This window comes from Leptonychotes weddellii, chromosome 5, assembly GCF_054177405.1.
Source record: "Leptonychotes weddellii isolate Sample4059 chromosome 5, ASM5417740v2, whole genome shotgun sequence".
In the NCBI taxonomy this organism is placed as follows: Eukaryota; Metazoa; Chordata; class Mammalia; order Carnivora; family Phocidae; genus Leptonychotes; species Leptonychotes weddellii.
Window position 1 is genome coordinate 143,658,305 of NC_138373.1, and position 16,031 is coordinate 143,674,335.

Genomic DNA, 16,031 nt, shown 5'->3' on the forward strand with positions numbered 1-16,031 from the left:
CTCTTGCTAGGACCTGCACCCCCACCCCACTCTATATATGCCTCGTAATGCAAACAACATATGTCCTTGTAAGGGACAAGGAATTAATGATTTCTCTAGAACAGATAACATCTAAAAAAGGACCAGGTGAGAAATGACTGGACGAAGCCATTATACGCATACTCCAGACCACCAGTACCAAACATCTTAATGCCAAGGCCCCCTGGCTCCAAGGAATAACATCTGGGCCCTCGTCTTGGTTCTAACTGGTTCCTGGATGCCTAAGGGGACATGTACACCAGACCACCACTCTCAGTAAAAACCCCCAGACCCCAAGCAGAAACGAGACTCATGATCTTTCCTTTCTGAGTCTCCTGGATGTTCCTTCTGTATCTCCCCCCAACACACACACACCTCTCACTTTCTATATATCTTCAATAAACTCTGCTTTCACCTCCTGCTGGCTCACAGTTGATTTCCATCCTGCCTGAAGCCAAGGACCCTCTTGGCTGGTCCCGCAAGACCCCCCTCTGGGTCCCTGGCCCTGGCCTGCTTACATCGTTATGAGTAATTTTCTCTTTAACAGCTTTAACAAGGCCTTGGTTGCAGGGAGCTGAGGAGAGCCCCTGACTTCCCGGCCGGGAGAGAAGAGTTAGCAGGAAAGCAGAGAGAGAAAGTCTGAGACACTGTAGGTTCTGGCCTGGGGTTGCAGGAGGCAGACCGATGGATGTGGCCCCACAGACAATGGAGCTGAGACCTGCACAGACTCAGGAAGTGAACACAGCTGACCTTTGAACAATGCGGGCATTGGGGCACCGACTCCTGTGCAGTTGAAAATCCAGTATCTTTTGACTCCCCCAAAACTTAACTACTAAAAACCTACTGTTGACTGAAAGGATTACTGATAACCTAGGCAGTCGATTAGCAGAGATCTGTATGCTCTGGGTTATATACTGTACTCTTACAATAAAGTAAGCTAGGGAAAAGAAAATGTTATGAAGGAAATCATATGGAAGATAAAAATGCATGTATAGTCCTGTGCCGTATTTATGGAAACAAGGCCATATATAAGTGGGCCCATGCAGTGCAAACCTGTGTGGTTCAAGGGTCGGTTGTCCATCTTCCTCACAAGGCCTGGGAGTGATGCAGAGAAACACAACATCATATTCCTTTGTACTTTTCCTACTGCCAAAACCTCTACGCAGTTTGTGGGCTAAGAGCTCCTTTCAAATACAATACGGTCAGTGTCCTGACAAATAGACAGGGACACAACTCTCAGGCATGGTGAGCCCCTCAGGTCTCTGAACAAGGCTACAACCAAAGAAGTGAGACACCCCTGGTGGCTCAACCCCAGATCTCCCTGCCACTGGCATTTTGGGGGAGGGGAAGAAGACATGCTATTTGAAATATTTTATAAAAATTTGCCTTGGAGTGCCTGGGTGGCTCAGTCAGTTGAGCATCTGACTCTTGGATTTGACTCAGGTCAAGATGTCAGGGTTGTGCTCAAGACTCTCTCTCTCTCCCTCTGCCCCTCCGCACCCCACTCATGCTTGCTCTCTCTCTCTCTCTCAAATAATTTTTTAAAATCTTTTTTTAAAAACTTGGAGAGATGAACCATGAGAGACGATGGACTCTGAGAAACAAACTGAGGGTTCTAGAGGGGAGGGGGGAGGGGGGATGGGTTAGCCCGGTGATGGGTATTAAGGAGGGCACGTACTGCATGGAGCACTGGGTGTTATACGAAAACAATGGATCGTGGATCACCACGTCAAAGACTAATGATGTATTGTATGGTGACTAACATAACATAATAAAATTGTAAAAAAAAAAAAAAAACTTGCCTTTCACTATCTCCTGGTAGAAAAAATAGTAAATCTGCTAAAAATTCCATAATTTCTCCAACTAGGATGTTTTTCTCACCAAATAAACTTCTCCTGATAGTTAAGCATTCTTGAAATCTCATTCTTGCAAGAGAAGTGTTTCCAGCAACAAACCTGAAAATAAAAGGCATGTGTGTATTTACTGGGCATGATAACGTTGGCTACTTCATTGTGCTATCAAAAGTAATTCTTATAAACATCCTTTGTTTTATATAGGAAGATACAGAACAGCAGAGCAGTTTATAATGGTAGAGATTCAAGACCTTCAAAGTGATATATAAGAAGACATGTGAATATCTTTATAAGAAACTAGGCACTGTTTCTCAACCCCAACACAGTTGACATCTGGGCTGATAGTATGTTGTGGGGCCGTCCTGTATACTACCTCATGTCTAGCATCATCCTGGACTCTACCCACTAGATGTCAATATCAACCTCTCCAGTCATGACAACTGAAAATGCCTCCAGACATTGCCCAAGGTCCCCTGAGGGGCAGAATCACCCCTGGTTAAGAACCACTGAAGCAGAGATGGAAGTGCTAACATTCGGCATTTCTTCACCCAATCAGTTAGGTGGGAAATGGATTAACAAGTGTGGGTTCGAACATCGATGTTAACAATAAAAGCTAGTACAGAAAACAATAATTTTTCAAGAAAAAAGATATGTTTACATCAGAACACCTTCGGTGTATTTCATGGAAGCCTGATCACGGGGGCTGTTGTCCAATAAGCTGGAAATTTCAGCAGCACATTCCAAAATGTGATTTTCTTTTAAGTACTTCTCAGTTGCTGACTTTGCCAGGTTGTTCAGCACTCTGCCTGCAGGGAATACATTTTGGCAAAGAAGATGATGCTTAAGGTTTTTTGTTCCACAAAAGAGTTAAGATGTCAGTAGGCAGAGCACTTAATATCATTGCTTCATCACCGACAATAACCAGGTTTTTTCTTAATAAATCGATGACTGGCCTACATTGCATGGGGACTGGTTTTCATACAATGGTTGTGTGTGGACAGCCGTTGCAAGGCCAAAGAGCTAAGACAATGGATTGAAACTGAATTCTGAGACTGTTCTGTAAAAAAATAGATCAGAAATTAAGTAAGAATATGGATGTGGTAAAACCAGCCGTCACTGTGGTGACCAAGTCCTACCGAAGGCAGCCAGTCTTGCAATAAGAAATAATAAGTAATGAGCTATCCCTAGATACGTACCGCCTTGGGAATGTACCTGCTGCAAAGGCCCCACCATTTTGTTCCTTTATTGAGAGTTATATATTCTGACGCTAATACAGACTCCTAAAATGCTGAAAAATGTTTTCTAAGCCATAATCTGTTAGGAAGAGAAAAAGCCATACCAGTGTTCCCAGCACTGGTAGCAGGAAAGAAAAGCAGATTTAACTTCCTGCACTATGGAATTCAGTTGTAAGTATAAAGGATTACCACTACACTGCCAAGAAGCCTCTTTCCCATCATCGGTGGTATCTCATTCACTGCCCTGTGCCCACTGCACTCCACCCCACCTCCATCCAGGGCCTCACATCTTACACTTGGGCATCAGATGGGACAGCCATGAACTTGATCTCCCTGTGTCCCCTCTTACCCACCATGCAATCCAGGCAAAAAAAGTAATCTCAAAATAGAAATCAAACGATGTCAGGCCTACTCTAACACCACATCATAGCTTCCCCTCATGGAGAATAAAATCCAAATTTTTGCCCAAGGCCCTACACAATTTGGACCCAGCTGCCTCCTGCCCTTTGCTCAGGGAGGCTCTTTCCATTGCCAACACAGGCCAAGACCCTCCCACCTCAGGGCCCCGCACAGGCTGTTCCCTCTGCCAGGACCATATGTCTCAACCAAAGAGGCCTGTGGACCTTTCAGAAGGGGACCCTCCACCTGCCTACGCTCTACCTGCATGTCGTTTGTGTCTTTCATTGCATTTATTCCAACCTGCAATTATTGTGTGTTATGTGTCACCTCCTTTAGAAGACAGAGTTGGTGACTCTCCTGTCCAGCAGAGCACCCTGGTGCACAGTAGGTGCTCAGGAAATAGTTCTTGAATGTGTCAGCTCCAGCCAGCCTGGAATCCGAGCCCATCCCCCTTCACCTGCTTGCTTGGGCCCTGAATCCCGGCCTGACCCTTGTCCAGGCTTCTCCCTCTCCCAGAACACTGGAACTACAGGGAATTCCCATCAAAGTTGCCACTAAGGACACTGGTCTATCCCCAAGCATCCCCTGCCAGCAGGACTCCACCCCTCCAGCTGGTTTGGACTCCTCAGGGAGCCACATTTGTCTGCACCAAGCCAAGGTCTGCTCAACTCCAAGGAGCTCTGCACTTTAGACTGCCCCGCCGGCTTTGGAAGGCCAGTCTCGGAACCCACCTGAGTGCACCTGGTTCCCACCCTGGTTTCCTCTGCTCACCAAGGTCCTACATGCCTATGACCAGCTCTGCCTGCATGAGGGTGCCTCAGAAGCTACACTCTGTATATTGAGGACTATAGCTTCATAAATGTCAACACTAGAAGAGATTCTGTACAGTGAGGAGTTACTGCAGACAGGCTTTAGGGTCTGATCAGCCTAGCTGGGACTCCTAGCTCCACGCCTGCTGGCTGTGAGAGCTAAAGTAGTTTAAGTTATTCTACCTGTCTGACCTTCAGTTTCCTTGTCTGTAAAATGGGGGTAGCAACACATACCACGTGAGGTACATTTGAGGATAAAAGATCATGAGCATAAAGTGCCTTACACATAATAAGCATTCAACAAATGAGAATTATTACTATAAAAATGGACTTACACATGAGATCTAGCAAGGGTAAAGAGCTTGCTCAAGGTGACCTTTGATCTTATAGGCATGGTGGTAGATTGCAGGAACTGCAGCAGCCCCCATGCCAACCTGTACCCCATTCCCCTTGGCAATGCCACTCCGCACTTCCTCCATCGAGAGGTGGAGTCTCGTGCTCTCCCTTTGAATGAAGCCTGGTGACTCGCTTTGACCAACTGAATACAGCAGAAGAGGGTGTGTGCCAGGTCTGATCCTAGGTCTGTGCCTCCACACAGGCTTCTGCTCCCCCTCTCTTGGAATCCTGCGAGCCGCCAAGCAAACAGGCCCTGGGCATCCTCCTGGAGGATGAGGAACGCGGGGCCCAGCCACCCGTGTCACCAACCAGACAGCTAAGGGAAGCCCTCGTAGGCCAGCTGATCTCAGGCACTGACACGAGTCCAACCTTAATCTGCCGAGCCCACCCTGGACCAGCGGAATCCCCCAGCCAACCCACAGGCCTCTGGGCAATACTAAGTAGCTGTTGTTCGAATGGCTGCCTTTTGGGCTGGCTTGTTATACAACAAGAGCAAATTAACGCAGCCATTTAAATACAGCATAAGTCTAGAATCCTTTAGTTTAGCCTGACTGTAAATCAGTGGGTCAAAAATGCTTAATATCTTCATTCAGTAAACATTCTTCGTCTCTGCTCTACCAGTGGTACCACAGGGCCTCAGGCATCAAATATCGGAGAATAAAAGGAGCGGGCTCACGTGAGCACTGGACTGCATGCCAGGCACCATCCTGCGTGCGCCATGGTCTCCTACGAACACTTCTAGTCTCACAAGGATGCGCAACAGGTACTCCTTTCATCCCTCCCTTATAAAAATGTGACCCAGAAAGGTTGAGTCATAGATCTAAAGGCAAAGAGCCAGTAAGTGGAGAGGTGAGATTTAAACCCAGAACAGCAGGCTTCGGAGTCATGTGAACGGCTGCGCTGTCACATGACGAGTGTTTACTGTTCACCCCTCACGTGCCCACCACAAAACTCACACCCAGCTCCCCTTTCTTGGTGGCTGGGACGAGCCCAGGAGCCCAACTCTGAAACACAATGGTTACCCCCTCTGCACCTGTCTGCCATACCTTTCTGCTTCACGAAGTCCTGGTTGTCTTTCATGTTGCTGGGTGAAAAATCCACCAGGTTGGACCACGCTTTCTGGAAATATTGGAAGCCCTCCTGAGTCATTCCTATTTCAAGGTAGAGTTCTCCAGTAGTGTTCTGTACTTCGAGAAGCATCTCTGTCAAGGACTGACTCTGTACAAAGTAGAAAGGACACCACTGCTGAGGGGATCCAGACACCCACCCAAGAAAGGCCCATTTCATAATGTACTTGCAAAAGATGGCATGCTTTATATCATTTCTTCTCTTAGGGAATTTAAATATTTATAAAATGATGTGAGATATTTATTGGGAAACATTATAAACTAAAAATAAATCTGGGGATATGTTTTCAGAGATTGTTATAGCTTACAGCAATAAATATTTTTGGGGTACCTGGGTGGCTCAGTTGGGGTGAAGCATCTGCTTTCAGCTCAGGGCATGATCCCAGGGCCCAGGGATCCAGCCCGACATCGGGGAGCCTGCTCAGCGGGGAGCCTGCTTCTCCCTCTCCCTCTGCAATTCCCCCTCGCCACCAGCTTGTGCGCTCTCTCTCAGATAAATAAATAAAATCGTTAACAATAATAATAATAAATAAATATTTCTGAAGGTAAGAATAACATGACAACGTGTTCTGTATGTTAAAGTCCCAGGGGAGGTATTATCTAGAATTCAAATGAACACCTAAAAACACTATCTATGTGGGCCTTGAATTCAAGAGTGACCAGACATCTGTTAACATTACGCTTGACACATTTTTGCTTCGAGACTTGAGTGTAAATTCCCTTTACTGGTTCAGCATTATTTAGTTCAGGGGTACTTAAACTTCATTACTTTAAATCACTCCTGGGGCGCCTGGGTGGCTCAGTTGGTTAAGTGACTGCCTTCAGCTCAGGTCATGACCCTGGAGTCCCAGGATCAAGTCCCGCATAGGGTTCCCTGCTCAGCAGGGTGTCTGCTTCTCCCTCTGACCCTCCCCCCTCTCACGTGCTCTCTCATTCTCTCTCTCTCAAATAAATAAATAAATCTTTTAAATCAATCAATCAATCAATCACACTTCTACCCAAACTTTTTCAACATGTTAAGAATCTATCAGTTGGTTATAATCTTTCAAATGTCCAGTGCAAGAAATGAATTAAAGACGAATTATCTTACTACTAATATCTCATTTCAAGAAACATAACATTAACAAGAATATGTCTGGAGTACATTTGGTAACTAATGAGGCCCTATTCAAATGAACAATCATCCTCGTTGGTTCTGTAATACTTCCTGCTATACCACGGTGCGAGCCCAGGGAAGGACCGACTGAGCCTGGCTGCTTGGTGTGAATTCTTTCTGTTCTGCACCTGCTGGAAGGGCTCCCCCATGCCAACTAAACTTCTGCAGCTTGATGCAAGAGCTTTCCAATAGGTGTCTTGGAAACAGTTTACCTCTACTCAGAGATATGGATCTCCTCAGCCCTGGAGGCAGCCAGGTGTGGTGAGGAATCCCTGGGCCATAGGCCTGCAGCTCTTTCATGCATCCCTCGTATGGATCTTTAAAGGTGCCCCTTCTCAACGGCTATCCTAGATCTCATCCTTACTGCTCACTCCTCCTATCCTCCACTTCCATGCTGATTATATTGACAAACCCTGAGAGACTGCCTTCAGAAACTGGTTCGGATCATGACTGGCTGCAAGTAACAGAAAACCCAAATTAATAGTGACTTGATTTCTCTCTCATGCAAAAGTCAGGAAGTGGGTGGCCTGGAGCTATAGATACACCACAGTGTCAGAGACTCAGATTCCTTTTATCTTGTTGCCTGACCTTGCCTGACCTCCATTCCCAAGGACACCTCTTGGTCTAAAATGGCTGCTCCATCTCCAGTCATCATATCCACGACCCAACCAGCAGGAAGGAGGAATAGGAGATCATCAGACTCTTCACTTCATGAAAACCTCTTAGAAGTTATCCATATCTCTCCCACTTAATCTCACCAGCCCAAACTCAGGCATGTGCTCATCTCTAACCCCAAGGAAAGCTGGGAAACGTAGTCTTCTTTCCAATCACTTGTGGGTCCAAATATTCAGGAGGGGGGCACATTACTTACTATGAAAGGGGCAATAGATCTTGGGAAATTACAGTCTGGTATACTTCATTTACCCTTTTCTTTTAAACTTCAAGTTAACAGTGTTTTCTCCCATTTCCTTCCCTCCTGCCTTTCTCAGAGGAAAAGAAGCCCAACCTCCTTTACAAGGACCCACCCCTCCCTGAACTCTCAGAGTCCTGTCCCCCACACAGAGTTCCCACTGGCATTTCCAATCTGCCCATGTCCCTGGCTCCTTTCCTGCTCCACACAAACATACATATCCTGGATCAAACCTCACCCAAAGCTGATAATATCCTGACTTTTCATCTTTCTCCTATTACTGACAAGCTTCTCAAACTAGTATCAATATGTGCTTGTTCTCCATTTCATTATCACACACTTGCCTCTTAAAGCCCTGCAGTTTGGTTTCTCCCACATCCACCCCCTTCCTTCTGACCCCCACTCACCTGACCTAGGGGCCTTCTTTTGGTCTTCATTTGTCCAGCCCCCTAAGCAGCACTCCTTCCTTGGTTTGGGGGAAACTATGATCCCCCAACCCTCCTTCAATCCCTTACTCCTTCACAAGCTCTTCTTTCCTTGTCTCCTTTTAGGTATAAATAACTTCCTAGGAACCAATTTCTATCATCATTCAGAGGCCTTGTTTCCCTGTGTGTTTCAGCATTCACCTGTAAGTAGATGTCCCCCACCAAGTCTCTCTGCAGATTTCCAACCCTACCTTTCCTCCAGCTGGCTGTAGACTCCACTTGGATATCTTTCCCCAACTGCAAACTCAGTAGTTGAAACATTTAAAATTTATTATTTCCTCTCCAAATCAGCTTCCTCTCTGGATTTCTCCATGCCTGTCAACTAGACTCAAGTCCTCAGGGTCTCCTTGAGTCCTCCCCGTGTCCTGGCCACATTTCCAGTCAGACTGAGTGGGGGCAGAAGCCTCAGGGAGGGGGACAGCTCCTGAGCCCCCACCAAACCACTGGGGTCCTGCCACCCTTGAGTCTCACTGCCCGCATTGCCAGAAGTACTCATCGGCATGGCAAATGCAGTGGTCTGTTGTCAAGCTTCCTCCTTATCAAAACACGTCTTTTATTCTCCTCTAACTCCAGACTATCTACTTCTTGAGGGCAGAGACCCCACAATCCAAGCACGGAGCTTTGTGGGCACTCAGTAAATATGTTTATATTTCACAGTGATTGTGTATCACAGAGTTTCATTCTTAGGTCACGGTCTGCACTAGCCATGACCTATGGGGCACTGACTGAGCTAAGCACTTGCTAGGCATGACTTCAGTGGATATTTACAGAAACACTACGAAATAGGGATTATTGCTCTTCTATTGCAGGTGGGGAAACTGAGGCTCCTTGGGGTTCTATAAATCACCCAAGCCCACATGGCTAGCAAGGAGGAGAGCAAGGGTGTCCCACCCAGACCTCCTATCTCCAAAGCTCTGCTCTGTACATTTAACAAGTAAGTTTCTGACACATAACCAGAGGCCCCTTCACAAAAGTATTTTTTGGTTTTCCAGCTGCCTGCCGCACCGACTATGAAACTGGAGTGGGGAGAGCAATGAGACCTACTTTTTTAACAGACGTACCAATTAAATCAGCTTCTCAACCTGAGCACCACAGACATTTGGGGCAGGCTAGCTCTGTGCTGTGTGTGTCTCGTGGAGGGAGGGGGTGTCCTACCCGTGCGGGGTGTGTAGCAAGCAGTACACCTTGCTTCTACCCACCTGATGCCAGGGGCAACACCCCCCAAGTTGTGACACCCCAAAATGGCTCCAGTGTTGCCAAGTACCCCTTGGGGGACAAAACTGCCTCCCAGTTGAAAACCACTGCATTAAAATTCTTAAATGACCTAAGCTGAAGAAATTACACAACTGTGCATACACACAGAATGCATTCATCCCAGATAACAAGCTCCTTCCCCTTGAGAATGTTAGGCATCTTTTTTGAAGAAGTTGTTATTGCCAAAATGGTTTTAGAACCGCTCTTTTGGAAGTTCCTTCAGAGCCTAAAGAAAATTCTTTTAACAGTCTCCATGGTGGCTAGTCCCAAAGCACTGTTGCAAAAATATTTTGAGAGCAGAATCATAAGATTGATGCCTCCCAGAGGAGTGCTCTGAAGAGGAAAATTTTCTTTGAATGTCTAAGCTCTGGCATGCCTCCCATGAAGCTGTCTTATCCTTCCGTGACCGTGTATCTGACAGGCGCTGCTTCATCACTGTTCTGCATCTGGCCAATGTCTTCTAGCTAGATGGGGAGCTCCCTGAGGGCAGGAACTGTGCCTGCCTCACTCACTGCTACCATTCCAACTCCCAGCACAGTGCTCAGGCTAGGCAAGGCCCTCAGTGAGTGTCAGCCGAGTAGATGAATGAGTGAATGACTAAGTGAATGACTGAAACCAGGCACTCAGTGATTACCTAATAAAATAACTGGTACTCTCCAGACAGACACCTGTCAGTGATGAACATCTGGACCTCATGAAAAAAAAAAAATGGGGGGCGCAGGGGGAAATTCCACAAGCATAATAAGAGAGCAAAGAATCACTGGACTCCACTCCCTGGAAGATGAAAGAGTGGCCAAGATAGCTTAAATCGAGCTGTCTTATTATTTCTAACCTAGGCCTCAGGGACTTTATAAGCCACAGACAGAAATAACAAAATAGCTACCAGTTCTTAAGATCTCACTGTGGGCCACACAGTGTGCGAAGTGCCTTGTGTACTTTCTTACTCGACCCTGTTAACAACCCCTTGAGACAGAAACGAGAATCCTCAACAGAGTCAGAGAGGTTAAAATTCTCACTAAGGTCACACAGCAGTGAGTGCCAAAGCACTTTAAATCTGGGTCAGCCTGAAAACATCCCACGCTCTATTCACTACTCTGTGCTGCTTTCTAAGGACATGAAGTATTTGCAAATTCAAATTGATTCACTGATCCCTTTATTAGGCACCTGTAGGTTGTAATATGCCGTGGAGGACACAAAAATTGGTAAATAAGCATGGTCTCCAGCATGAGGAGACTTGCCATGTTAAGTCTTATTAATCTCTTTAAATAGAATTCTTTCTATAAAGGTGTGTGTTGATGGAAGCAGAGGCATGTTTTATAAAAATGTGAAGGTCTTTGTTTTAAAATAAAAACAGCTTTGTCTTGGGTTATACTATTCTTGATCTACAAATGCTACTGAAATCAGTAAAAATTCATAAATTTTTAAAAGGCCAGTTAAATGTCCTCATACACACATAGTTATGTATTATGAGTAAAACTTTCATTGTATTCAACAAAGCCAAAACTTAATATTTCAGAAAAAGTAAATCAATATAGAGACAAAATAATCAACCTTCCCCAACATTTTTGTGAAAATTATATCCATAAAACCATAACCAAGTCCTTAACCTGTCTTTTATTAGTTCATTTCAACCCACTACTCTAGTCCTTTTTCTGCTTTTTTTTTTTTTTAAGATTTTATTTATTTATTTGGCAGAGAGAGACACAGAGAGAGAGGGAACACAAGCAGGGGGAGTGGGAGAGGGAGAAGCAGGCTTCCCGCGGAGCAGGGAGCCCGATGCGGGGCTCGATCCCAGGACCCTGGGATCATGACCCGAGCCGAAGGCAGACACTTAACCGACTGAGCCACCCGGGTGCCCCTCCTTTTTTTGCTTTATCAACATTCCTTTTTTCCTCAAAAATTGCACCTCTTGGTATTCATACCTTCAAAAATGGCTCCATCTACCTACTACTCGTTGGCACTAATCTACAGTTTGGGGTATGGATTAAAGTCAGCTTCCTCTCTGATTAACATAATTAATTATTTGTTTTATTATTAATTCCTCTCTTTGTGGATGAAATTATAAAGGAACAAAGGTAAATGATATCTGAAAATATCTAACATGAAATGAATAGCATTTGAAGGATTTAAAGTGATTTCCCACTTTACCTGCACTAGCATATTCTCGACACTCAAGAACAACTCTTCTGCTTCTCTGGTCTTGCCCATAAGCTTCAGAAGTTTTGCAATAAAGAAAATTAATCGGCATTTGTCAGTGGTGGTAACCTCAAAAAGGCTGCATTCCAGCACTAGATTGGAAAGAAAGGTAAATAACCCTAAATAAAGCATATTTGGAAAGGAACAAAGAGTACCCATCACTTAATCTTGATACAGGAGTTATAAATACATTATCCTCATTTCTGTATTTCTCTCTCAAGGGATTAGCATTTTGCTTTTATTAGCACTTACATACATTACCAAGTATTTCAAACAATGACATGAAAAATAACTCGAATGCTTTTAAATAATCTTGCTATGTAGATATTAAAAACCAGAGAGTCAAAGGAGCATTTCTATAGCACAGTCCACATATTATTGTAATTTGTATTTGGGGGTGATTTTCAGGTAAGAATAAAAAGGTGTTTAAATTACTTACACAATTCTGCCCTCTGTTGCAACTATCTTGAATTACTGGCTTTACCAGAAGGAGCAAAATGTGAAAAGAACCAAATAAGGAACATGCCTTGCCTCTGCGCATGTGTGCGTGTGTGTGTGTGTGTGTGTTTTACACCCTCCCATACACAAATGAAAATACATAAAATTTTTGAACTTGAAGACCCAATTAAATACATGGTACTGCAAAGTCATCATTTCCAAATTTTTTCCCCAACATTCCAGCATCTGAACTTCTACATTTGACCAGTGTTTCATTTCAAAGTATTGCATCTACTGTATTAGACACAAACACATCCCGTGTTCTTAGTCTGTTCCGTTGCCCCTACGGTAGGCCACCCAGACACTGACTACGCTCCTGCTTTCTTTCGGCCAGCTTTTCCAGGGATCACCATTTGTGCACAGAATAAATATGTATTGAGCATCTACTGTCAGGCAGCATTCTAGGCTCTCAACACCAAGCACAGCAGATGAGGCTGTATCTCCCAGCATGGGAGAGAGGCCAAGAGGCTCTGAACCATAGCTGTAGTGCTTCAGGTCCAAGAGCAAAAACTAAATGAGAGCCAAGGAAGAGACAGGTCTAAAGAGAGTCCAAGACTCTCATCCACAGCGGCCATCCAAGCAAAGGGACCTAAGGTGGGCGTAAGAACTGAGGGGTCGGGGCGCCCGGGTGGCACAGTCGATTAAGCATCTGCCTTCAGCTCAGGTCATGATCTCGGGGTCCTGGGATCGAGCCCCACATTGGGCTCTCTGCTCAGCGGGGAGCCTGCTTCTCCCTCTCCCTCTGCCTCTGCCCCTGCTTATGCTCTCTTGCTCTCTCTCAAATAAATAAATAAAATCTAAAAAAAAAAAAGGAACTGAGAGGTCAATCCAAGCAACAAAGGAATCTAAGAACTATAAGCAGCTGCTTAGAGCAGGCAGGCCGAGGGTGGTCTGGACAAAGAGCTGAGGGATGGGCCCCTGCTTGGGGGAGAGGGGGCGGGGGGAGGAGTTGTAAATTCCGCAAGTATTATTGGGCCCAGATTCCTGTCAAGGGCTCGGGTTGGAATGGACAATATCCATTCACTATGTTTAATACTCAATTCAACAATCTCATGTGCTCCAACAAAACTTCATTCATGAATCCTTCCTGCCACTGACCACATTCCTCATGTTCATTCACTTAGCACCAACATGTAGTTTGAACGGACAAGGAAATAATTTTTCTCATGATAAAACTAATATGTGTACACTACAGAAAAATTGAAAAATATAGAAAAGTACAAAGAAAAATAAAAACCACTCATAATTGCATCATTTGAAGATAACCTGCATTCACATATTGCCGTATGTACCTCTGATCTTTTGCATGTACCACAATCATTTTTTTTAAAAAATAAAATTGGGATCATCCGGGCGCCTGGGTGGCTCAGTTGGTTAAGCGACTGCCTTCGGCTCAGGTCATGATCCTGGAGTCCCGGGATCGAGTCCCGCATCGGGCTCCCTGCTCCGCGGGGAGCCTGCTTCTCCCTCTGACCCTCCCCCCTCTCTTGTGCTCTCTCATTCTCTCTCTCTCAAATAAATTAAAAAAAAAAAATTGGGATCATCCTACATTATGTTTATCTTTTTTAAGTTAATGGGCTTTTTATTGGGGAAGGAAAAAAAAAAAAAAAGACTAGCATTTACAACTTGGAATGGCCGTAAATTGCAATCTCTTGAACGGCAGTGTTGATGGTTGTGCGGAAGTCCACGGCCACAGCCTACTCTGCTGGCTCCAAGTCAGGCTTCAGAAAGTTTTGAAAACAATCCACAGATGCTCCCTTGATAAAGGTTTCTTTTTAAAAATCTGTGTGAATGGTGACAGCCTGACACCCATTTCGCTCTAGTACAACGTGGACAACGCCACACCAACACATGCAGCTTGCCACGAGGAGGAGCGTCGTTGCCGCCATGGGTGGGGGCACCCGGAAGTATGAGAGGGCCGTCCTGCTGGGGCGGGGGGAGGGGGCCACGTCTAGACAGTTTATCCTTCACCCGTTTTTCTGCGCGGCATCCTGAGGTAAGCCAAATTTTAAGTGTTTGTTTTCAGTAAACCGGCTGTGGCAATTTATACTAACAAACTGAACTAGAACCCATTTGACTAGGTTTCAAATTTGTTTTTCCATTTTTTGTTTTTAATACAAATGCCTGACCGGGCTCCCTTGTCAAGCCACGTGCATGGAAGACGGGCCATGGCCAGCCCAACGTATTAATCACTAGCCAATGGGACTGCAAGTAGTCCACGAAGTGCTTCCTTATCATTAAGGTAGTGTAAGTGTTTCTATCGTAAAACTGATGCGTGGTTTGATCTTTAGGGGGCGGGACCACCAACCCATACATGCGGATTTTGTGCGTGTGGACAGAAGGTGCTTTTGACGTTCGGTTTTGTTATACAGAAACAGAATGAGTAAATGAACTTTTTTTTTTTTCCGCAAGAGTTAAGTAAAAGATGCAATTTGATTCTTCTGGGGGCGGGGCGGGGGGGAAGGAGTTGAAAGTAGGTCCTCATTCTGTAGTCATCATCTGTACGAATTCTTCATTGCTGACTTGTCCGTCTCCATCAATACCTGCTTCTCTGATCATTGCATCTCCTTCTTTATCGGTTTTTCTCCTAAGTTGGTCATGAATGACGTAGCTCCGCCGCGCTGACGTAACCAGTGCCATCCTTGTCAAAGACTCGGAATGCTTTGAGAATTTCTTCTCCACTGTGGCTTTCGTTTTTCTAGCCAACATAGTCAGAAATTCTGGGAAGTCAATGGTGCCATTACCGTCAGCATCCACCTCGTTGATCATATCCTGCAATTCGGCTTCTGTTGGGTTCTGGCCCAGTGACCTCATGACAGTTCCAAGTTCCTTTGTTGTGATGGTGCCATGGCCATCTTTGTCAAATAAGGAGAAAGCTTCCTTGAGTGCAGCGGTCTGTTCTTCGGTCAGCTGATCAGCCACGGTGTGAGCGAAGGGAGGAAGCGCAGAGGAAGCAAGGCTGGAGGGGGGGTGGGGCTGGCACCAGCACAGGCGCTGTGTGGGCAGCGGTGTCCCCTCAGCACTGTGACGCCGCCACCACCCTACTGAGGAAGGGCACCCTGCCACTAGGCTCCCAGCACCACTCCACGTTATGTTTAATACCTGCTTCTTCATTTCCATATTCAACAAATATTTATGTGTCAGCCACAGTGCTAGATATTGAATATATACTGGACACAATATTCACGGTTCCTGCCCTCATGGAGCTTACAGTGTACCGAAAAATACATTGTATTAGAATATTTTTCCATATCTTTAAAAATTGAGAACGCATGTACTTACCATTGGTCTGTATTCCATTTTACAGATTACCCTTAGTCAATTTTTCACTATGTATTAAATTTTTTTATTTACATACAATTTTTATTTAACATTTATTTATTAAATGTTACTTAGTGCGAATCGTTGGCAGAAATCTTTTTAAACATCCCTGATTATTTCCTTAGAGCAACTGTTAAATTGAATAAGCCACAGGATATTAATATTTTTAAGACTTTGGGCGCCTGGGTGGCTCAGTCGTTAAGCGTCTGCCTTCAGCTCAGGTCATGATCCCAGGGTCCTGGGATCGAGTCCCACATCGGGCTCCCTGCTCGGCAGGAAGCCTGCTTCTCCCTCTCCCACTCCCCCTGCTTGTGTTCCTGCTCTCGCTATCTCTCTCTCTGTCAAATAAATAAATAAAAATCTTTAAAAAAAAA

General features: G+C 45.1%; 1 protein-coding gene and 1 pseudogene across 1 annotated transcript in view; both read right to left on the bottom strand.

Annotated features, from left to right (window-relative positions):
* The window catches only part of LOC102750641 (putative tetratricopeptide repeat protein 41), a 76,068-nt gene that overhangs the window by 18,096 nt on the left and 41,941 nt on the right, over positions 1-16,031 (bottom strand). The window contains exons 9-12 of the mRNA XM_081822306.1: positions 11,791-11,930; positions 5,757-5,928; positions 2,530-2,677; positions 1,821-1,973 (exon numbers count right to left, since the gene is read on the bottom strand). Of these exons, the coding sequence (XP_081678432.1) occupies positions 1,821-1,973; positions 2,530-2,677; positions 5,757-5,928; positions 11,791-11,930 (613 nt within the window). The remainder of the gene's footprint in view (positions 1-1,820; positions 1,974-2,529; positions 2,678-5,756; positions 5,929-11,790; positions 11,931-16,031) is intronic.
* Positions 14,818-15,457, bottom strand: LOC145721453 (calmodulin-alpha pseudogene; annotated as a pseudogene).